This window comes from Cetorhinus maximus, chromosome 4 (genome assembly GCF_964194155.1).
Source record: "Cetorhinus maximus chromosome 4, sCetMax3.hap1.1, whole genome shotgun sequence".
NCBI classification, from domain to species: Eukaryota; Metazoa; Chordata; class Chondrichthyes; order Lamniformes; family Cetorhinidae; genus Cetorhinus; species Cetorhinus maximus.
Window position 1 is genome coordinate 73,595,215 of NC_135882.1, and position 22,836 is coordinate 73,618,050.

Here is a 22,836-nt window from a genome sequence, read left to right on the forward strand (position 1 = left end):
TGACATCAAGGCAAAATTTGACCAAGTGTGGCACCCAGGAACCCTAGCAAAACTGAAGTCAATGTGAATCAGGGGGAAAACTCTCTGCTGGTTGGAATTATACCTAATGCAAAGGAAGGTGGTTGTGGTCGTTGGAGGTCAATCATCTCAGTTCCAGGACATCACAGCAGGAGTTCCTCAAGGTAATGTCCTCGGCCCAACCATCTTCAGCTGCTTCATCACTTGCATTGCCATTGCCTCCAGGGCTATGGGCCAAGCACTGAAAAATGGGATTAGTGTGGTCGGATCTTTGTTGACCGGATGGGACATGATGGGCCAAATGGCCTCTTTCTGTGCTGTAAACATCTATGAGTCTATCAATGACCCTCCTTCCATCATAAGGTCAGAAGTGGGGATGTTCACTCATGATTGCACAATGCTCACGACACCTCAGACACTGAAGGAGTCAATGTCCAAATGCAGCAAGGTCCGGAAATATCCAGGCTTGGGCTGACAAGTGGCAAGTAACATTTGCGTCGTACAAGTGCCAGGCAATGACCATCTCCAACAAGAGAGAATCTAACCATCGCCTCTTGACATTCAATGGCATTACCATCGCTGAATCCCTCACTATCAACATCCTGGCGGTTACCATTGACCAGAAACTGAACTGGATAGCCATATAAATACTATGGCTACAAGAGCAGGTCAGAGGCTAGGAATCCTGCAGTGAGTAACTCATCTCCTAACTCCCCAAAGCCTGTCCACCATCTACAAGATACAAGTCAAGAGTGTGATGGAATACTCTCCACTTGCCTGGATAAGTGCAGCTCCAACAACACACAAGAAGCTCAACACCATCCAGGATAAAGCAGCATGCTTGATTGGCACCCCACCCACAAACATTCACTCCCTCCACCACTGATGCACAGTAGCAGCAGTGTGTACCATTTACAAGATGCACTGCAGGAACTCACCAAGGCTCCTTAGACAGCACCTTCCAAACCCGCAACTGCTTCCATATCGAAGGACAAGAGCAGCAGATGCATTCCCTCACAAGCCACACACCATCCTGACTTGGAAATATATTGCTGTTCCTTCACTGTCGCTGGGTCAAAATCCTGGAACTCTCTCCCTAACAGCACTGTGGGTGTACCTACACTACATGGACTGCAGAGCTTCAAGAAGGCAGCTCACCACCACCTTCTCAAGGGCAACTTGGGATGGGCAATAAATGCTGGCCTAGTCAGTGATGCCCACATCCCATGAATGAATAATTTTTTTTAAAATGCAGAGAACTTTAGAAAATTACATGGAAAATGCTAAGCTCACATCTTCGGGGGCAGAGGGGGCTGGGGATAGCAGTGGTAAAATTCTGCAAATGAAATCAAATATTTCATATTTTGTGGATGAGCAGAGAGACATAAGACTTCAGACATACAAATCTTTAAAAATGAGAGGACAATTTGATGTGGCTCTGAAGACATGGACTGTCAGGTTTTCAAAATAGTGACATTAATTGTGAAAGCAAAGGCATAATTTAATTGCTAGACAAGTGATGGACGCCTGAAACTGCAAAAATGTCAGCCAGACCTTCAGGTTATCTTTGGCCCACCACGGCAAACCAGAGGCTGACTGCTGGCTGGTAAAGAATATCCGTTATACACCTGACTCATGACTTTCCTCTGCCACTGTCATGCAAGGACAGCGCTCCTACAAAGGGAGCGCCATGAAGCAACCAGGAATTGTGTGGAGCAAACCAATGGTGTCCTGAGACAACAGTTCCACAACCTAGACGGTACGGAGGGATCCCTCCACTACTCACTAGAGCGTGTCCCCAAGCTTGTGGTGATCTGCTGCATCGTCCACAAGCTTGCTATCATGAAGGCGCAGCCTTGCCACCAGGCATGAGAAGGCCACCTCAGGAAGAGGAAGAATATAAAAAGGAAGGAAGGAATCATCTGGTACCCCTTTGTTCCAGACAAGCTGTTCATGTGCAGATACCCATCCTCCAGACTGCTTTAGATGACATCCCACATCACGGTTGTTACGCAATTCCCTGTATTTCAGTCCATCTTTTACATACAGATGACAAAATTTGGAAGCAGTTTGAACTCTGAGGAGGATAGTGATAAACTTTAAGAGGGCATATACAAGCTGATGGAATAGGTGGACACATTGCAGATAAAATTTAATGCAGAGAAGTGTGAAGTGATATAGCTTGGTGGGAATTACGAGGAGAAATAATATAAAATAAATCCTAAAGGGGCTCCAGGAACAGAGAGACCCGGTGGTATATGTGCACAAATCGTTTAAGATGGCAGGGCAGGTTGAGAAAGTGATTAAAAAGGCATACGGGCATCCTGGGTTTTACATATAGAGGCAAGAGTATAAAAGCAAGGTAGTTATAAAGAACCTTTATAGAACACTGGGTCATCTTCAACCTGAGTATTTCAGTTACAGGTAGTGGACTTCAGGAAGGTTGTGAAGCTATTAGAAAGGCTGCAGAAAACATTTATGGGAATTGCTGAAGTGATGAGGGACTTCAGGTACATGGATAAATTGGAGAAGCTGGGGTTGTTTTCCTTAGAAAAGAGAAGGTTGAGAGGAGATTTAACAGAAATGTTCAAAATCATGGGGGTTCTTGACAAAGTAGATAGAGAGAAACTTCCCATTGGTGGAACAGTCAAGAACCAGAGGACATCTAAGATTACTGGCAAAGAAACAACGGTGATGTGAGGAAGTTTTTTTTTTACACATGCATTGTCTAAGAGTGTGGTGGAGGCTGATTCAATCATGGCTTTCAAAAGAAAAAAGTCTGCAGGGCTGTGGTGATGGGATGAGGGAGTGGGAGAAGCAGGGTTGCTCTTGTAGAGAGATGGCATGGACGTTTTGTGATGTTACCATTCTATAATTCATTGATTTGGCCACAGTTACAATATTGTGTTCAATTTTGGCCACATACTTGAGGAAGGATAAGACCAAGGTGAGGGTCCAAAAGAGATTCACTAAGATTATATAAACAATGAGAGTTTTCACTGTGAAGAGAAACTGGGTCTCTTGTAATTCATAATGAGTTCACTGTGCACAGTAAAGGTTATGGGTCCAGAAAACAGCTCACAGCGTTCAAGACCTCTGCATCAGAACTATCCGCACATCTAGCCAAGCTGATTGGTACAGCTATAACATTGTCATTTATCTGACAATGTAGAAATTTGCTAGATAAGTTCTGTCCATAAATACTAGGAAAAGTCCAATTTGGCCAATTATTATCCCACCAGCCTACTCTCAATAATCAGCAAAGTGATAGAAAGAGTAGTCTACATTGCTATCAAGTGGCAAACACTTTCCAATAACCTGCTCACCGACACTCAATTTGGGTTCCACCAGGACAACGCCGCTCCAGGGTTCATTACAGCCTTTGCCCAAACATGGACAAAAGAGCTGAATTCTAGAGGTGAAGTGAGAATGACTGTTCTTGATATTATGGCAATAATAGTCTAGTGTGACATCAAGAAGCCCTATTAAAACTGAAATCTATAGGGATCACAGAAATAAGTCTCCAGTGGCTGGAGTAGCACAAGGAAGATGATTGTGTTCATTGAAGGACAATCATCTCCTTCCCGTGATATTGTTACAGGATTTCCAGAGTTACAGGTTAGTGTGCTAAATCCAACTATCTTCAGCTGCTTCATCAAGAACCACCCCAACACCCCAGTCCCTTGACCCTCACTTAAGGAGTGCAGTGGGGCTGTTCACTGATTGCACAGTGATCTGTTCAATTTGCAGTTCCTCAGATAATGAGGCAGTTCATGTTCCCTTGCAGCAATACCTGAACAACATCTAGGCTTGTGCTGATAAGTGGTAAGTAACATTAATGCCACCCAATTGCCAGGCAATGACTATCTCCAAACAGAGAGAGTCTAACCATCTCCTCTTGACATTCAATGGCATTACCATTGCCAAAACTCTCAATATTAATATCCGTTGACCAGGAGCTCAAATGAACCAGCCACATAATTCCAAAGGCTACATAGCAGGTCAGAGGTTGGGAATTCTTATGGCAAGTGGTTCATCTCCTGACTCCCCAAAGCCTTTTCATTGCCTATAAGGCACAAGTAAGGTGTCTGATGGAATGCTCTCCACTTGTTTGAATGAGTGCAGCTCCAAGAACACTCAAGAAACTCAACATCATCCAGGAACAAACAGTCTGCTTAATTGGCACCTCATTCTCTGGCTTAACCATCAACTACCAGTACACTGTGGCTTCAGTGTGTATTATCTACATGATTCACTACAGCAACTTGCCAAGAGTTCTTCGGCGGCATCTCCCAAACTTGCAACTGCCATCACCTAAAAGGGCAGCAGGAATAACATGCATAGAAACATTATCACCTCCAATGTACACACCATGCAGACTTGGAAATTCATCACCACTGTGTAGGAACTCCCCATTTAATAACACTATGCAAATGCCTTCACCACATGGACTGCAATGGTTCAAGAAGGCGGTTCATCACCAGATTCTCAAGGGTAATTATGGATGGGTAATAAACGCTGGACTGGTTAGTGTTGCCCATATCCTGTGAATTGAATTAAGAAAAATAGGCCTATGGGAGGTATGAAAGACATGTTCAAAGTTATGAATTTGATAAGGCAATAAATGGGAATAAATATTTCTACTGGCCTGTGAGTCAGTAACTAGGGGATATAATTTAAGATCATGACTAAACAAATGAAAGGGGAGGTTAGGAGACTTTTATTTTAAGTTGAGGTGGTTGTTGATACATCCAATCCCCTGACGGAAAAAGTGGTGGCAGCTTTTAAAGGCAATAGATAAATAACAAGATTTAAAAGTGTATGGGGTACACTAGGGGAATGGAGCCATGTAGAGAGATTTTTCTTGGAGCTGGCACAGGCACAAATGGGCTGAACAACCTCATTCTGTGATTTAAAGTTCTATGATTAGATGATTCTACGTTCTTGGGAATATTTGAACTCGGATATATTTTATGGGCAAGGCTGACCAGCCGCCACATGAGACATTTTACAATAACAGTGTTCACCCTTGCAGTTACTTTTACTAGAAAAATTCAAATTTAAGTAGCAATAAAAAAACATTTATTGCACAAACAGCAGCAGTTTCTTTCGAGCAATTCTTAAAATGAACAGGTTCCACTTAATCTTATCTTTTCAAAATATTTAGCACACTTTTGGATAAAATATTCATGCAGAGATTAAATGAAATCAGCAGAGAGGATTTACAAATTATTTGCCTTACAGCAGCAGACAAGCCAATCACTTACCACAGGTTTCAACTGTGCAACTTCTAAAGTGTCCCACAATTCCTCATCGCTGTGTACCAAGTCTGGATCCAGATTAAATCTAGATGTAAATTAGTACACAGATGCATTTCAACAAGCTGATCAAAATTCAAGAATAAATTGTAATTTTATGACTGTTTTCTTGTGTAACATGTGATACCTCTGAAACTGCCATGCATGATTTACCTGATAGTGCCATTGAACAGAATAGGATCCTGAGGAATTATTGAGATTGCTTTCCTCAAATGGTCCAATGTGACTGAGGAAATATCTAATCCATCAATTTTTATACAGCCTGAAATGATAATGACTATCAGAATTAACAGCTCAATGAACAAACAGAATCTGGATAAACATTTTGTATAAGGGTATCTAAAAAGTAACCCACTACAAGCAATATCACCCCAGCAAAGGCCTGCACAAATACAAATTATAATTTGTTTATTTACTGCGCATTTGAATAAGAAGTCTGTCTCGAAACTGCATGTAATCTTAAACCTTAGAATATAAATAGGCATTATTATCTTGGATGAAAGGAAATCCATGCTTCACATTATCTAAGTTGTATGAGCAGTGAAAAGACAATATTTACAATAATCCCAAAATACACCAACTGTTCTACCTTTTGGTAATAGGGCAGAACCCTCAAATTAAGGAAGTACAGGGAGTGACATAAAATGCAATCCTTGAAAATTTATCAAGAGCAGTTCATATTCTAATACCCTTAGGAATGTTACTTATTAGTTACTGGAGGTATTATCAGCTCAATGCTGTAATATGTGAAAGCTCATTATAGATGCTCCAAATAGATGGCAGAGGTCTTATTGGAATTAATCCATAATTTACAGGAGCTTGATTTATGTATCTTACTCTGAACACCAAAGCTTGGTATTTTGTATAAAACATAATCTGCATCAGACCAATGAACCTCTTGTAAAACAAGGGATCCTATTAATAAATCAGCTGAATTATAGGTTATTCGTCGGCCCCTGCCTCAGTGCATCTTTTGTTGAATCCCTCATCCAACCCTCTCCACACTTGTCTACTCCAATGATCTCTGGGTCAGCCTCCTAACCTGCTAAAATCTAGAAAAATATTGCCCATATCCTGTCCCATACCAGGCACTGCTTATCCATCATCCCTCTCCTCAATGACCTGCACTGAGATGCTGAAGGACCAGGAGTCAAAGTTAAATGCCTTCATGCCTTTTCTTCCCCTACCTTTCTAACTTTCTCCATCCTGACCATTCTTCCAAACTCTCCATTCCTCTGACAGGCCTCTTATGCAACTTTCTTTCTCCACCCCAGCAGTGTGAGCCATATTTGAATTGCCTGAGCCCCATGCTCTGGAATTATAAAGCTAAGTACCGCAGTCTCTCTTTCCTTCCCTCTCTTCCTTTAAGACTCACCTTAAAACTCACCACAATGATCAAGCTATTGGTCACCCTTGTTAGGCTGTCCTTTTGCTTAGTGTCCTCTCTTTACTGTGCCTCTGTGAAATACTTTGGGCTGTTAAAGGGTGCACATAGATGCAACTTCTTCTATTGTGACCTTACTGTGGTTGATTTTCCCTCTTTCTACCCATTTCTATCTATGCCGCCAGTCCTTTGCTGTGAATACCAAAAGACTTAGCGAAAATGTACAGAGCTATAAACAGTGGTGGATCCATGCCAGATTTTAACCAGCCCTCTGGGGACAGACTGGGAGGTAGGGGTGCCTGTAAAATAGCGAGGAAAGGCAGGGGTGTAGTGCCTGTAGTCCTCCAACCACCAGTTTACTAGTAGTGGGAAGGTGAAGGATGGCTCTCCTGCCCAAAGGCCTATTGGGCCATTTAGTGGTGAATTAAGCGCCTCTTCCCACCGCAGTGGACATTTTACCAGCGGGTGGGCCCTCCACCATGTGGGAAGATCACCAGGTCAACCCTGGAACCCTCCCTGCAGGGAGGAGGGTGGGGTGGGGCGGGGGGAGGTGGGTGGGGGGGTGCGCGCGGGGAGTGGCAGGTGTAGAGGATCCTCCTTTACAGGCACTGTTTGGCCAATGGGAAGTGTTCCCCAGTATCAATGGCCACCCCTGTGGCAAAAACATTCTCTTTCCCCACCAACCCCCCACCCTCATAGACCTGCCTGTCTGGCCCTGGCACTCCCAGATCCCACTTACTTGGATGGTAGGGCGCCCCCCTTCCATGATTCCTCTTTCTTCCAGGTGCAGTCCTAGCAGTGGCCACTGCTCCCAGTGGTACTACTGAGACTGCTAAGCTGTCAGCCATCCAATTGGCTGGCAGTTCCATTGGGCCGGCAACAATCCTTTAAAGGAATGGCCATAGACTACTAATTAGACAGCTGAACACCCTTCCCATTCCCCCAGTAAAATGCAGCCGAAGGTCCCACAAACAGCTGAGGCGGGGTGATCCCTGACTTTCTGGCCCATCTTCAGGACTTCTGCCACAAAAATAAACTTCAGCCCATTGTCTTTAAGACAAATTTACTTTACGTCTCATGCAACATTTTAAACAAAGCATTCAGCTTGAACAAAATTGTATCATTTACAAATATTAGTGACAAATGTAAATTAGGCAAATGTTTGCATTATATTGTCATGTTTTCACATTCTTATTTTATTAGCACATATCTTTACTATGTGTTACGCCAAGCTTTCAATCAAAATACTTTTACTGAAGAAACACAAACCTTCAAAGTTGTCAATAATTCTCAGAAGGGCTAATGTCAGGCTTGACTTCCCACTTCCTGTTCGCCCACAGATTCCAACTTTTGTTCCAGGGCTAATTTTTAGTGTCAGTTTGTGGACAACAGGATCAAGTTTCTCATCATATCGAACACTGACCTCATTAAACTCTATTTCTCCAGAGTGTGGCCAGTTGGTAAGATTTGAACCTGGAGAAAAATTTACAAAAAATAATCTGATGAGTGATCAAGTTACAGGATGAAATCACTATTTGTACATATTTTTATGAAATGGATTACTTTTTCAATAAAAATGAAAATAAAGTAAAACGCTATGCACAACTGTGAGTGCATGAAAGTAATGTCATCTTCTTCAGTTCTCCGCTTGAAGGCAGTTCCAACCCACAGTGTCATGACCTCCACCATGGGTAGGGCAAGGAGGCAGGTCCCGCATCCACCCGAGTCAGAAAGGGTATTGAACCCCATGTTTAGGTACCAATCTGATGCACACCGGCTGTCCAACCCACCAAGAAGTCTGAGTTGCTGCGTCAACATGCACTTTTACATGCATGTAGTAGTTCCGGAGCTATGAATGGTGATGGTAGAGGCTCCAATTTTCTTTCCATCACGTGGCTGACCAGGAATCTCTTGCCCTCTTCTGCCTGCCATTGGGATACGTTGGAAGGATTTACAGGTCAATACTCAACCTGTTTGGTCACATTATGAATGCAGCTTCCTTGGCCTTAAAGTCCTGGAGTCAGGCTTGAATCCAGTGCTTCTGGCTCAGAGGCAGGGATGCTACCCACTGCACCTCAAGACCTCCATGAAAGTATAGTAACCTACTGAAAAGAAAGAAAGACTTGCATTTCTACAGCATCTTTCATAACGTCAGGACATCCTAACGTGCTTTACAGTCAATTAAGTACTTTTGAAGTGTAGTCAATGTGGTAATGTAGGAAACGTGACAGTCAATTTGCACACAGCAAGCTCCCACACCTAGCAATGTGACTAATGATTAAATAATTTGTTTTAGTGAAACATTGCTGGATGGAGTGATAGGACTCTGGTCTCGATCAGGACTGAGATCTTCAATAAGAGTTTTGGTCACAGCCGGAGGAAAGAAATCAACGTTCATTATTTACACAGGACAGTTATACAGCAACACTGGAGGGCTTGCGTGCAGTTTTTCATCGGCTGTAGATAAGAGTCAAGTCTACGCCAAACAGGGTAGGAGTAAAATCAAATACTTTCAGAACTTCCAATCTTTGCAGGGTTGTGCCCTGGAGATACCCCAGAAGATGTGCGGGGGGACCCCCTCATAAGTCCCCATGGAAAGTTGCACGGGAATTGCCTGGGAAGTTTAAACTTCTGAGGGACAATTACTCTGCACTGAGAACCATTCGAAACTCTGATTTAAATTGGTGACATCGGATGGTTCTGACTCTCTTAGCAGAATCATTACCCAGGAAAAATTAAAAGGGTTAAAACCACTTCTAACTCCTGGGTAACCATGGTACTGAACCCCCAACTCCCCACTGGATCCTCTAACTACCAAGCCACACCCCCACCACCCCTCCCTTACTATCCACCCTACTACCCCCTCTACCCCCCCTACCGCCCCGGCTATCCTCCCGATCCTCCGACTACCCTCCTAACCACCTGACTACCCTCCCGACTGTCCCCTAGGACCACCTGGCGATACTCTCAACTCCCCAGCTACCTCTACTCCCCTGACTACCCTCCCAAAACCTTGACTAAGCACCCGACTACCCCCTCCCAACTTCCTGACTACCCTCCACTCAACCAATTATTCTCCCAACACCCCCAACTACCTCATGACCTCCAAGCTACCCACCTGACTATCCCCATGACCACCCGACTCCCCGACTACCCCCCACTCTCCTGACTACCTCTTGACGCCCCCAGCTACCCAGCCAACTACCCTCCCCAATCCTCGACTACCCCCCACTCTCCTGACTACCTCTTGACGCCCCCGGCTACCCAACCCAACTACCCTCCCCAATCCCCAACTTTCCTCCGCTCTGACTACCCTCCCGACGACCCCCAACTACCTCCCGACTACACCTACAATCACTTGACTCCTGACTCCCCGACTACCCTTCCAACCCCCCGCCGACTACCCATCCGACTACCCCCTACGATCACTCAACTACCCTCCCAACTCCCACGACTCTCCTCCTGACTAGCACCCAATCCCCTGACTACTTTCCAAGCCCCCAACTGCAGCCACCACACCCCCGACTATCCCATTGATGCTCCAACTACCTTACCCAAACACTAAATACGTTTCCACACCTGACTGCCCTCCCGACCCTCCTGGCTGCCCCCCACCTTCCCCGACCACCCCCTAATAACCCTCCCGACTACCCCTCCAACCCACCCCAGACTACCCTCCCGGCCCCTGACTACCGGCAGACTACCCCAGCATGCCCCCTCCCCCGGCTGACCACAAAGCTCCACTTGACCCATCCTAATGCCCCGACCCATCCTACCCACTTCCCAGACTGAAAAAGTATAAATCTATCACAAATGTATTCTGAGAGTTCACCAGGGCCAAGGACTCATCGACCAAATCCAAAGTTGTTATCATAATTACCACTGACCCAAGCTTCAGTCAAGTACAGACAGTTCTGAAAGGTTTGCAGGGGACATTTACTTAACAGATTGTGACATAGGATGTAGGGCCACCAGAGTGGGATGAGATGAATAGAGAAGTGATTTCCTGCAACTGGAAAAAGCCTTCTTCCTAGCTTCTCAAAATGCATTTAAACACAGGGGCCTTTAAACTTACTTGGTTTACGGCAGATAGCGCTGTAAAAAGAGGGCGTGGCTTCACTCCCCCGACACTGCTGCCCTGTACTGGAAGGCCTCGGGAACCAGGTGCGCTGCACCATTTCTCACTAGGCCCGAGTTGGAAGAGCAGGCAAGAAATGTGCAGCTCCCGACTTGGGCAAGTAAAAATGAGCGGAGTGGCAATCCAACTGTGGTTGCCACTCCTCGGAGGTCCTGGCCCATTACCTTTCTAAAAATGCAATTTGAAAATTAATAGAAAGTAATTTTGTCCTTCCCACTCAACAATCAGAAATTTTTTTTCTCTCCCTTCTCTTTGGGGGGCCTTCCTGTGGAATAAAGAAGGAAAGGTGATTTCTTCTCTGGCATCCACCAATTCTATCTTATAAAGAACAGGCTACTTAGAAAAGTTAGAAGGTGCTTCTGGCTTTTTCCTCTCAAAAGATTCCACTCGGCACCTTTCCCATTGTTCAGTTAAGAAACCACTCTATGCCGCTTTGCATTGGTAGACCAGTGTTACCAGGCAGCACTTCAGGATTTATTGAACTCACAGCTATGTTACTTCACGAAATTACATTTGACTAATGAAACAAATTTTTAACTAGGTAAAAGATATTTTATAGCTTCATGATTTCAATGACTTAACTACTTTGATTCAATTATTTACTTCTGTATAAGGTAGAATTCATATCTTTAACAGAATGTACAAAACAAATCATAAATCAAGTATTGTTGAAAAAAAGAGAATGTTGAATCTTTTTGTCTTGCACTCATCAGGACAGACTCAAGAATGCCAAATTTCGAATGGAGCAACAATTTACACTGAATGCAAAAAGGGTGCTGATTAGTTGGCTGGTTGAGGCATTGCCATGGAGAATGCACCAGGAAACGACGGTCCCTCAAGCTTTTGTTTCATTCAAAAAAGGCACAATGCCTTCACATGTTCCTTTTGCCTACAGAGGACAGGTCCCTGGATATGAATATGTGTAGCTTCTAGCAAGCGTAAATGAGCCACATTGCTTCGTCTTAAATTGGTTGTTAGTGTAATTCTTGGCACACTCGGGATTGTTCAGCAAGTGCTGTCAAATTGCAAAATTCCCATCTAACGTTAGACATTATGTTCTGAGTTTTGCAAGCATGGGCTGGGTGAGCACTGTCAGTGCACTGCCTAATGCAAACTGTTGAGTGGACATGCTATTTGATACTATCCACCAGTCATTGGGATATATGGCCTATGTAGCTGGCATCATATCAGCATTGCAACTCATATACCATATTACTCATTTCTGCAGTAGGCAGTACGTCTTTCTCACTGGGCAGCAGCAACCTTTAAGCGGACAATGCCACTTGTGTTGCTACTGTATAGTAACAGCGTGAAATGGCTAGTTTCACCTGTGCTCAAACTTTTGAGATAACTTACTCTTCCAGTGCAATATGTGGGATAATAGCTACCCCAACCAGATCATTGTATTGCGTATACTCACAAATGGGCCTAGTTTCGGACATGAAAAGTGCCCAGTTTACCTCAAATTACCCTGGAAGGATAAGGTATTTCAAAAATTTGAGCAACAGGTGAAGCTAGCTATTTCACGCTGCTAGTGTGAAGTATTAACACAAGTGGTATTTTCCACAAACAGGATGTTACTACTCTTGTTCACTATTCTGCAACCCTTGTTAGCAGCCTGTGAAGGTCAAGTGACTCTGGAATTGAACTTGGTTGTGATGCCCTGTGGTCAAAAAGTCCATGCCCAGTTATTAACAAAACTCCCACTGAGTTATCCGCATTCATGAAACTGTACACCACAGGAAGTTTACATCTTTAAATGAGGAGATGGGTAGAGAAATAATTGATGGGAAAAAGAACAAAAAAGTTCACAGAATCACAGAACTGTTACGGTGTAGGAGGCCATTCTCTGAGCACCAGCTCTTTGAGCATTTTAGCTTAGTGCCAATCTCCTGCCTTTTCCCCGTAACCCTGCACATTGCTTCTATTTAAATAGTCATCCAATGCCCTCTTGAATGCCTCAATTGAGCCTGCCTTCACCTATCTCTGTTAGAGTATTAAATGCAAGCTAAAGCAAAATACTTCAAGTGCTGGAATTCTGAAATAAAAACAAAAAGTGCTAGAAATACTCAGCAGGTCAGACAGCATCTGTGGAGGAAAAAAGAGTTAACATTTCAGGTCGCTAAATGGCACTGCCTGATCTTCTGAGTTTTTTCAGCATTTTAAAAAAAAAATTCGGGGCATCAAAGTGAAACAATTTGACATTGCTCTGTGTAGAAAAAGCACTGTTAATTGAAGCTCATTTATTTTTCACAAATTTTGTTACATATTGTGGAGAACATTACTACAAATGAAAACAATAGGCTAAGTTTGTGATTGTAAGCTCTAAACAAATGATATAATGTGACTAACATATTTCAATTTGGCTTTGCAACTTTCTACTTAAAAGAATTCAGATTATGTCACCAGAAAACCAATCAAGAGTAGATTGGAAGTTACTGAATTAAAAAAAACAGAATGATTGAACCTGTGTCAATTTGTGATTCTTTAAGTTGCTGTTCAGATGGAAGTGTAGAGTAGTGATTCACCCGCTCAACGGCATTCATCTGCATTTCCATATCTGCAAATTCCCGGACACACCAATTCAAATAAGTAGACATCTGGAAACAAAGAAACATGTAAACAAAGGCAGCTGAAATAAGGAACTAATTAAAATCACAAACTGTAGGTTTTACACCTCTTATGCAGAGTGCATTGACAAAATAGAAGTAGAGGTAATTTGACCTATTATACCTTTGTTAACACATCTGCAGGTGCTGTTCATTTTAATCCATTTCCTGTCCTTTCCTCTCTCGCCTTTTATAATTCTCCTTTTCAAATAATTATCTAAACCCTTTTAAATCATATTACAATGTGTGTCCCAGCAACCACCTGCGGGAAAGCATTTCCTGTTCTCATTAACCTTCATGTGAAAAAAGTTTCTAACTTTCATGTTAATTCTTACAGTAGTAATTTGGAGGATTATTGTAGCATCCCTATCACCAGAGATCAGCCAACTCAACACAGAGCTATGAGGAAAGATTGGAGAATAGGTTCTACAGTCAGGATTGAAATTTAAATTACTGAAAAGCAAATTTAAAACAAATCTTGGAAAATATTTTTTCACTCAGGATAATAAATATTTGAAATGATCTACTATGTAAGGAAACAAAATCAAGTATATAAACTCAATGACAAAATGGACATTTCTAGTAGCGTAGGGGAATTAAAAAAAAACACATATGCAACTCGAAGTGTTAAGAAATGGCCTAGCTACAGCAGAACTTTGTTGTATTTGTGCAGCAAAATGAAAAGTCATGATAGGTAGAGAAGAACAACATATTAAAATGCTCGTTTTGTATTGACCTTCAGTCAGATGGCAGAATGCTTAGCAACAACTCTATCATTGAGACTGATTATTCCATCTGACTAATTTTGTTATGTCCTTATGAATCATATCCATATTATAACATTCTTGACCCTGAAAATAATTCCATACAGCAAAGATAAAGGGAGAAATAGATTTTGGAGCTTCATATATCTTGAATTAGACTTATTTTTGGATTTAATAATAAAAACAGAAAATGCTGGAAATACTCAGGTAACATCTGTGGAGAAAAAAAAAGTGTTAATGTTTCAGATCAATAACCTTTTATCAGAGATCATCAATCTGAATTGTTAACTCTATTTCTCTCTCCACAGATGCCTGCTGGATCTGCTGAGCAGCCCTAATATTTTCAGTTTTTATTTCAGATTTTCAGCATCTACAGCATTTTGCATTTGCATTACGGTGGAATTTTGTTTTTAAAAGCAAGGCATTGCATGAAATGCCAAATGGCTTCATCGAATGGCTGTCAAAATTTAACTGAAAATCATACACCAGATTTTGTATAATATTGGCAGCATTAACTTTGTGAACATAATACCATCCAAAAATATCATTTGCTTTCTCTTCTGTACCTTTAAAGCATATACAATGGCAAGGCCAACGAGTCCAGCTTGCAGGTAGCCCAGTGTTGCTGTCAATAATGAGCAGAGTGCTGAAGCAAAGACAATACTTGTTCCAATTAAATCCTGAAAAATGGAATCAACATTAAAATTATATAATTATTCATCCAAATTCAGGCATCAAGAAGATTAATGATATTAACAATCGGGTCTTTTGGGAACCAAAGTTTAAAATGTCAACTTTGTCTTCTAATATCACGCTTTAAAGTATTCTTTCTATAAGCTCCATATAGACTTAACCACAATTCAGAAAATAAAAACAAATCTCTCAAAAATCATTAAAATATGTGCTTCATTTGGAAACTAACCAGTCGTATTCCCAACCATCTGTTCACTGTGTTCAGATATAAATAAGCAATGTTGTTATAGTCAATCTTGTTAAGGATTTGTTGAAAAAACTTGTCTTCATGTCTATACGCCCTGATAGTTGTCAGACCTCCAAGGGTCTCCGAAAAATGTGAAAACACAGGTGATTTGGTAATGCTGTCCAACCGCTGAAGTTCCCTATAATGATTAAAAACACAATTAATATCCTTTTTATAAATGCTACTGCCTTTACATATTACATTTTTAATGGCTGAATCAACCTACAATAATTGCTTTATATTCCATTAAAAGACTTTGAAGGTTATGGCAAATTTCAGTGGAAAGCTAGATGCACATCTCTCCAGATACTGTTGACATTGACAGGAAGTTTTCAATTTTCAAAATATAAAAGTTTCTTTTTCAAAATCCCCTTCTTCTACTCAGTGCCAAATTCTATGAATAAATTCCTACTGGCAATTTAAGGGATAGCAAAAATTATAGAAAGAAAATCAATAATTCAGAATCGAGAGCAAAGAACTTGATAATATTTTAACAACAGATTCTATAAAGTGCAGCCATTTTTAAAAATGACTTCTTGTATTAATCAAGATGAGGGTGACTATTGTTCAGAACAGTTTCTATTTCAGAGTTTAGCTTTCAGCTCTTCAAGAACATATTTACAAACGATTCCAAAGAAGAGTCACACTGGACTTGAAATGTTAACTCTGTTTCTCTCTCCACAGATGTTGCCAGACCTGCTGAACTTTTCCAGCACTTTTTGTTTTTATTTCGGACCTCCAGTATCTGCAATATTTTCTTCTATTTTAGTATTTACGTTAAACTTATATAAAGCTCTGGTTTGGCCTTAATTGGAATTTTGCATCCAGTTCTGGGTGCCATACTTCAGGAAAGATGTGAAGGCATTAGTGGGAGTGTCGAAAAGGTTCACAAGAATAAAGTTCTTCATCCCTGGAACCAGTTGTGTAGATAGATTGGAGGGATTATTATGATGTGACTATGCTGAGGATCCCTTTAGGATGTTTTGAGGTCATGAAAAGTGCTACATAAGTGCAAGTTCTTTCTTACTACAGGAACAGGATTGTGGTAGCACCATCCCCCACCTCAAAATTCTGCCAACACAGTCTTTCCATCCCCTCTCCCTCCATTTCTGGTAGCTGCCCCCTTTCCCTGGTTCTGGCACCACAGTCCCTGTACCGTGAGAGTGGACAGCTGTTACTGCGAAAGCAGTGGTGGCTAACCATTGCATAGTAGCTTCTGGTGGTTGGCACTGGTTATGCTTGGCTGGCCACAGACTGGTTTGCTAGCTCTTTGTGACAAATCACTTGCTGAAATTTAGCTGACCAACCACTTTTTGTGCATGGGTGGTTTCTGGTGTCTGATGTGTTAATGGTTGCTGGCTGGCTGGTAGTTGTGAATGGAGTTAGGTATATGGAACGAGGATGCAGATCAGCCATGTTAACAGAATCACAGAATTGTTACAGCACAGAGAGGCCATTTGGCTAATCATATCTGTGCTGGCTCTCTGAAGAGTGCCATTCCCCTGCCTTCTCCCCATAACCCTGCATATTCTGCATGGAAAAGATTTTGCTCATGTCTCTGTTGCTTCTTTTGTCACTTACTTAAATTTGTGCCATTTTATTCTTGATGCTTCCACCAGTGGGAACAGTTTTTTCCTATCTACTCTGTCCAATGTCCCAGACACCACTATCACCATCCCTGGGTATGCCCTGTTCCACCAGCAGGACAGACCCAGAAGAGGTGGCAGCACAGTGGTATACAGTCGAGAAGGAAGTGTCCTGGGACTCTGGACCCATTGAAGTATCATTGCAGCAGGTCAAACACAGGCAAAGTAACCTCCTGCTGATTACCATGTACCACACTCCCGCAGCTGATGAATCAGTGCTCCTCCATGTTGAGCATCACTTGGAGGAAGCACTGAGGGAGGCAAGAGTGCAGAATGTTCTCTGGTTGAGGGACTTCAATGTCTATCAGCAAGAGTGGCTCGGTAGCACCACTACAGACCGAGCTGGCCAAGTCCTAAAGGACATAGCTGCTAGACTGGGTCTGCAGCGGGTGGTGAGGGAACCAACAAAAGGGAAAAACATACCTGACCTCATCCTCACCAACCTGCCTGCCACAGATGCATCTGTCCATGACAGTATCGGTAGGAGTAACCACCACACAGTCGTTGTGGAGGCGAGATCTCGTCTTCACTTTGAGGATACCCTCCATCATGTTGTTTGCTTCTACCATTGTGCTAAATGGGGTAGATTTCGAACAGATCTAGCAACTCAAGACTGGGCAACCATGGGGCGCTGTGGGTCATCAGCAGCAGCAGAATTGTACTCAACGACAATCTGTAACTCATGGCCAAGCATATCCCCCACTCTACTATTAGTATAGAAGCAGCATCAGGCATACCTAAAAATAAGGCGTCAACCTGGTGAAGCTACAACACAGGATTACTTGTGTGCCAAACATCATAAGCAGCAAGTGATGGACAGAGCTAAGCAACCAACGGATCAGATCTAAGCTCTGCAGTCTTGCCACATCCAGTCGTGAATGGTGCGGGACAATTAAATAACTCACTGGAGGAGGAGGATGCACAAATACCCCTACCCTCAATGATGGAGGAACCGAGCACATCAGTGCAAAAGATAAGGCTTAAGCATTTGCAGCAATCTTCAGCCAGAAGTGCTGAGTGGATGATCCATCTCAGCTTTCTCCAGAGGTCCCCAGCATCACAGATACCAGTCTTCAGCCAATTCAATTCACTCCACGTAATATCAAGAAACAGCTGAAGGCACGGGAGACTGCAAAAGCTATGGGCGCTAACAATATTTCGGCAATAGTACTGAAGACATGTGTTCCAGAACTTGCCACACCCCTAGCCAAGTAGTCCCAGTACAGCTACAACACTGGCATCTACCTGGCAATGTGGAAAATTGCCCAGGTATGTCCTGTACACAAAAAGCAGGACAAATCCAACCTGGCCAATTACCGCCCCATCAGTCTACTCTTGATCATCAGTAAAGTGATGGACAGGGTCATCAACGTGCTATCAGGCGGCACTTGCTTAACAATAACCTGCTCATTGACGCCCAGTTTGGGTTCTGTCAAGATCGCTCAGCTCCTGACCTCATTACAGTCTTGGTTCAAACATGGACAAAGAGCTGAACTCCAGAGATGAGGTGAGAGTAACTGGCCTTGACATGAAGGCAGCATTTGACTGAGTGTGGCATCAGGGAGCCCTGGCAAAACTGGAGTCAATGGGAATCAGGCAAACTCTCTGCTGGTTGGAGTCATACCTAGCACAAAGCAAGATGGTTGTGGTTGTTGGAGGTCAATCATTTCAGTTCCAGGGCATTACTGTAGGGGTTCATGAGGGTAGTGTCCTAGGCCCAACCATCTTCAACTGCTTCCACAATGACCCTCCTTCCATCATAAGGACAAAAGTGGGGATGTTCACTGAGATAAAAACAAAAAACTGCGGATGCTGAAAATCCAAAAGAAAAACAGAAATACTTGGAAAAACTCAGCAGGTCTGGCAGCATCGGCGGAGAAGAGCAAAGTTGATGTTTCGAGTCCTCAAGACCCTTCAACAGAACTAAGTAGAAATAGGAAAGGGGTGAAATATAAGCTGGTTTGGGGGGGTGGGGGGGGGGGGGGTGTTGTTGGGACAAGCAAGCAGTGATAGGAGGAGATAACCAAAAGATGTCACAGACAAAAGATCAAAGAGGTGTTGAAGGTGGTGATATTATCTAAAAGAATGTGCTAATTAAGAGTGGAGAGCAGGACAAGCAAGGTAGCTCTAGTGGGGGTGGGGTGAATTAAGCGATGGGTGGAATACATTTAAAAATAATGCAAATGGGTGGGAAAAGAAAAATCTATATAAATTATTGGAAAAAACAAAAGGGAGGGGGAAGAAACGGAAAGGGGGTGGGGATGGAGGAGGGAGTTCAAGATCTAAAGTTGTTGAACTCAATATTCAGTCTGGAAGGCTGTAAAGTGCCTAGTCGGAAGATGAGGTGCTGTTCCTCCAGTTTGCGTTGAGCTTCACTGGAACAATGCAGCAAGCCAAGGACAGACATGTGGGCAAGAGAGCAGGGTAGAGTGTTAAAATGGCAAGCGACAGGGAGGTCTGGGTAATGCTTGCGGACAGACCGAAGGTGTTCTGCAAAGCGGTCACCCAGTCTGAGTTTGGTCTCTCCAATGTAGAGGAAACCGCATTGGGAGCAACGAATGCAGCAGACTAAGTTGGGGGAAATGCAAGTGAAATGCTGCTTCACTTGAAAGGAATGTTTGGGCCCTTGGACGGTGAGGAGAGAGGAAGTGAAGGGGCAGGTGTTACATATTTTGCGTTTGCATGGGGAGGTGCCGTAGGTGGGGGTTGAGGAGTAGGGGGTGATGGAGGAGTGGACCAGGGTGTCATGGAGGGAATGATCCCTACGGAATGCCGCCGGGGGGGGTGAAGGGAAGATGTGTTTGGTGGTGGCATCATGCCTGTCTCTTTATGGGGTATGTGGAACATTCCTTGTTCCAGTCCTACTCCGGTCCCCTCCCACAACTCTTTCCCTGGTACATCGATGATCACTTCGATACTGCTTCATGCTCTTGTCGGGACCTGGAAAAATTTATTAATTTTGCTTCCAATCTCCACCCCTCCATCATTTTCACATGGTCCATCTCTGACACTTCCCTTCCCTTCCTTGACCAGTTAATAGAAGCATCTACCAATTGTAAAGCGAGTGTCACCTTTGACCACATTCCTGGCTAATCATAAGGGAGTATGGTGAAAAATTCAGTTGAGGTTATTATTACTGATTGCAATACAGCGATTCCTGCTGGAAAACGCATGAGTATGAGGTCAGAATCACTTAGAAATGTGACGAGTCTTTCAATTTACGGTTGAATTGCCTGTCAGAACTCCTTGTTCAAGTTTATACTAAAGGCTAACTGGACTATATACACGGTGAATCACCACTTTCAGGACAGGAAGGATGGAATAAAATTAGAAGAGAACAAAAGGAAAAATTAAAAAAGAAAGATTTCATTACATATCAAAAATAGTGACAACTGTTCCATCATCAAAAGGCTATTTGGAGATTTTGCTATGCACACTATTGGATTCATCTGTGTACTTTTATTATTGTACCAGTAACCCTCAGATTGTGACTGCAGTCATCAAATTTCACAAGACAGATTCTAACAAGTGCAGACAATCAAATAATTGTGAGTAATTGTTTTACAAATTTCTCCATCTCATCTACCAGTTTGTTTTGAAACTCAAACCTTAATCGAAAAATTGCACTGCTCAAGACAGTTTTAACTTTAAAAAATATATCACAAACTACCTTACATTCTTGATTGTTTACAACCCAAGTTAGATTAAAATGAAACAGGACTGCCATTTAAAATCATACCAACATGCCCAGTCATTGCTTGGGGCAAATTCCTGAAATTCCTAAGTGTAAAATGAACTGAACTGCATTTTAATTTCACAGGTATAAGACCATAAGATATGGGAACGGAAGGAGGCCATTTAGCCTATCAAGTCTGATCTGCCATTCAATGAGATCATGACTGATCTGATAATCCTCAATTCCACTTTCCTGCCTTCTGCCCATAACCCTTGGTTCCCTTACTGATTAAAAATCTGTCTATCTCCACCTTGAATATACTCAACAACCAAGCTTTTAAAGCCTTCTGTGGTAAAGAATTCCACAGATTAACTACCCTCTGAGAGAAGAAGTTCCTCCTCATCTCCGTTTTAAATGGGCACTCCCTTACTCTGAGATTATGCCCTCTGGTCCTAGACTCTCCCACAAGGGGAATCAACCTCTCAGCACTTACCCTGTCAAGCCCCCCAAGAATCTTATATGTTTCAATGAGGTCTCATTCTTCTAAACTCCAATGTGTACAGGCCCAACCGACTCAACCTCTCCTCATAAGAAAATCCCTCCATACCCGGGAATCAACCTAGTGAGCCTTCTCTGGACTGCTTCCAATGCCAGTGTATCTTTTCTTAGACAAGGGGGCCAAAACTTCACAGTATTCTAGGTGTGGTCTAACAAGTGCCGTGTTTAGTTTTAGCTAGACTTACCAATTTTTATACTCCATTCCCTTTGAAATTAAGGCCAACATTCCATTTGCCTTCCCTATAACTTGTTGAACTTGTATGGTAGCTTTTTGGGATTCATGAACATGGACTCCCAAATCCCTCTGTGCTGTAGCCTTCTGCAGTCTTTCTCCATTTAAATAATATTCAGCTCTTCTATTCTTCCTTCCAATGTGCATAACCTCACATTTTCCCACATTATATTCCATCTGCCACTTTTTTGCCCGCTCACTTAACCTGTCCATATCCTTCTGTAGACTCCCTGTGTCATTCTCACCACTTGCCTTCTCACCTATTTTTGTGTCATTCGCAAACTTGGCAATAGTACATTCACTTCCCTCATCTAAGTCATTCATATATATTGTAAATAACTGAGGCTCCAGCACTGATCCCTGTGGCACTCCACTAGTTACAGGTTGCCATCCTGAAAATGCCCCCTTATCCCAACTCTCTGTCTTCTATTAGTTAGCCAATCCTCCATCCATGCTAATATGCTACTCCCAAAACCATGGGCACTCATCTTATTAATAACCTCACGTGCGGTACTTTATTGAATGCCTTTTGGAAATCCAAATGTATTACATGTACTGGTTCTCTTTATCTACCCTGCTTGTTGCCTCCTAAAAGAATTCTAATAAATTTGTTGGGCATGATTTCCCCTTCACGAAGCCATGTTGACTTTGTTTGATTAGATTATGTAATTCTAAATGCTCTGCTATTACATCCTTTATAATAGAATCCAATGACAGATGTTAAGCTAACTGGCCTATAGTTAACTGTTTTTTGTCTCCTTCCATTTTTGAATAAGGGTGTTACATTGGCAGTTTTCCAACCGTCTGGGACTCTTCCAGAATCTAAGGATTCTTGGAAGATTACTACCGGTGCATCCACTATCTCTATAGCTAATTCCTTTTATATCCTAGAATGCAACCCATCAACTCCAGGGGACTTATTGGCCTTTAGCCTCATTAGTTTGTCAAGTAATTTTTCTCTAGTGATAGTTATTGTATTTATATACTCCCCCTCTTTTGCCCCTTGATTATTTAGTATTGAAATGCTATTAGTGTCTTCTAATGTGAAGACTGAGGCAAAATATTTATTCAACTCCTCTGCCATTTCCTGGTTCCCCATTATTATTTACTCACCCGCATTCTGTAAGGGGCCAATGTTCACTTTGGTCTCTCTCTTCGTTTTTATATATTTAAAGAAACTCTTGCTGTCCATTTTTATATTACTTGCTAGCTTACCCTCAAAGTTTATTTTCTCCCCCTATCTTTTTTTGGTCATCTTTTGTTGGTTTTTAAAACTTTCCCAATCCTCTGGCTCGCCACTAATCTTTGCCACATTGTATGTCTTTTCTTTTAATTTGATATTATCCTTAACTTCCCTGGTTAACTGTGGTTGGTTTATCCCGTTCCTTGAATCCTTCTTCCTCACGTGGATATATCATTTTTTTTATTCATTCAGGGGATGTGGGCTTTGCTGGCTGTGCATGCTCATCCTCGGACTCACTGTTGGACTCATCGTGTGCATCTGGAGCAACCGC

The 22,836-nt window shown here is 42.5% G+C and overlaps 1 protein-coding gene and 1 long non-coding RNA gene across 4 annotated transcripts in view; one reads left to right on the forward strand and one right to left on the reverse strand.

Moving 5' to 3' along the window:
- The window catches only part of LOC144679694 (uncharacterized), a 352,834-nt gene that overhangs the window by 146,769 nt on the left and 183,229 nt on the right, over nucleotides 1-22,836 (forward strand). The window lies entirely within an intron of this gene.
- LOC144679688 (ATP-binding cassette sub-family C member 9-like) overlaps nucleotides 1-22,836 on the reverse strand; it is a 311,571-nt gene that overhangs the window by 23,091 nt on the left and 265,644 nt on the right. For all 3 annotated transcript variants that reach the window (XM_078540318.1, XM_078540317.1, XM_078540319.1), the window contains 6 exons: nucleotides 15,154-15,349; nucleotides 14,798-14,911; nucleotides 13,326-13,458; nucleotides 7,990-8,193; nucleotides 5,490-5,598; nucleotides 5,286-5,364 (listed from right to left, as the gene is read on the reverse strand). In XM_078540318.1, coding sequence (XP_078396444.1) covers nucleotides 5,286-5,364; nucleotides 5,490-5,598; nucleotides 7,990-8,193; nucleotides 13,326-13,458; nucleotides 14,798-14,911; nucleotides 15,154-15,349 — 835 coding nt within the window. The remainder of the gene's footprint in view (nucleotides 1-5,285; nucleotides 5,365-5,489; nucleotides 5,599-7,989; nucleotides 8,194-13,325; nucleotides 13,459-14,797; nucleotides 14,912-15,153; nucleotides 15,350-22,836) is intronic.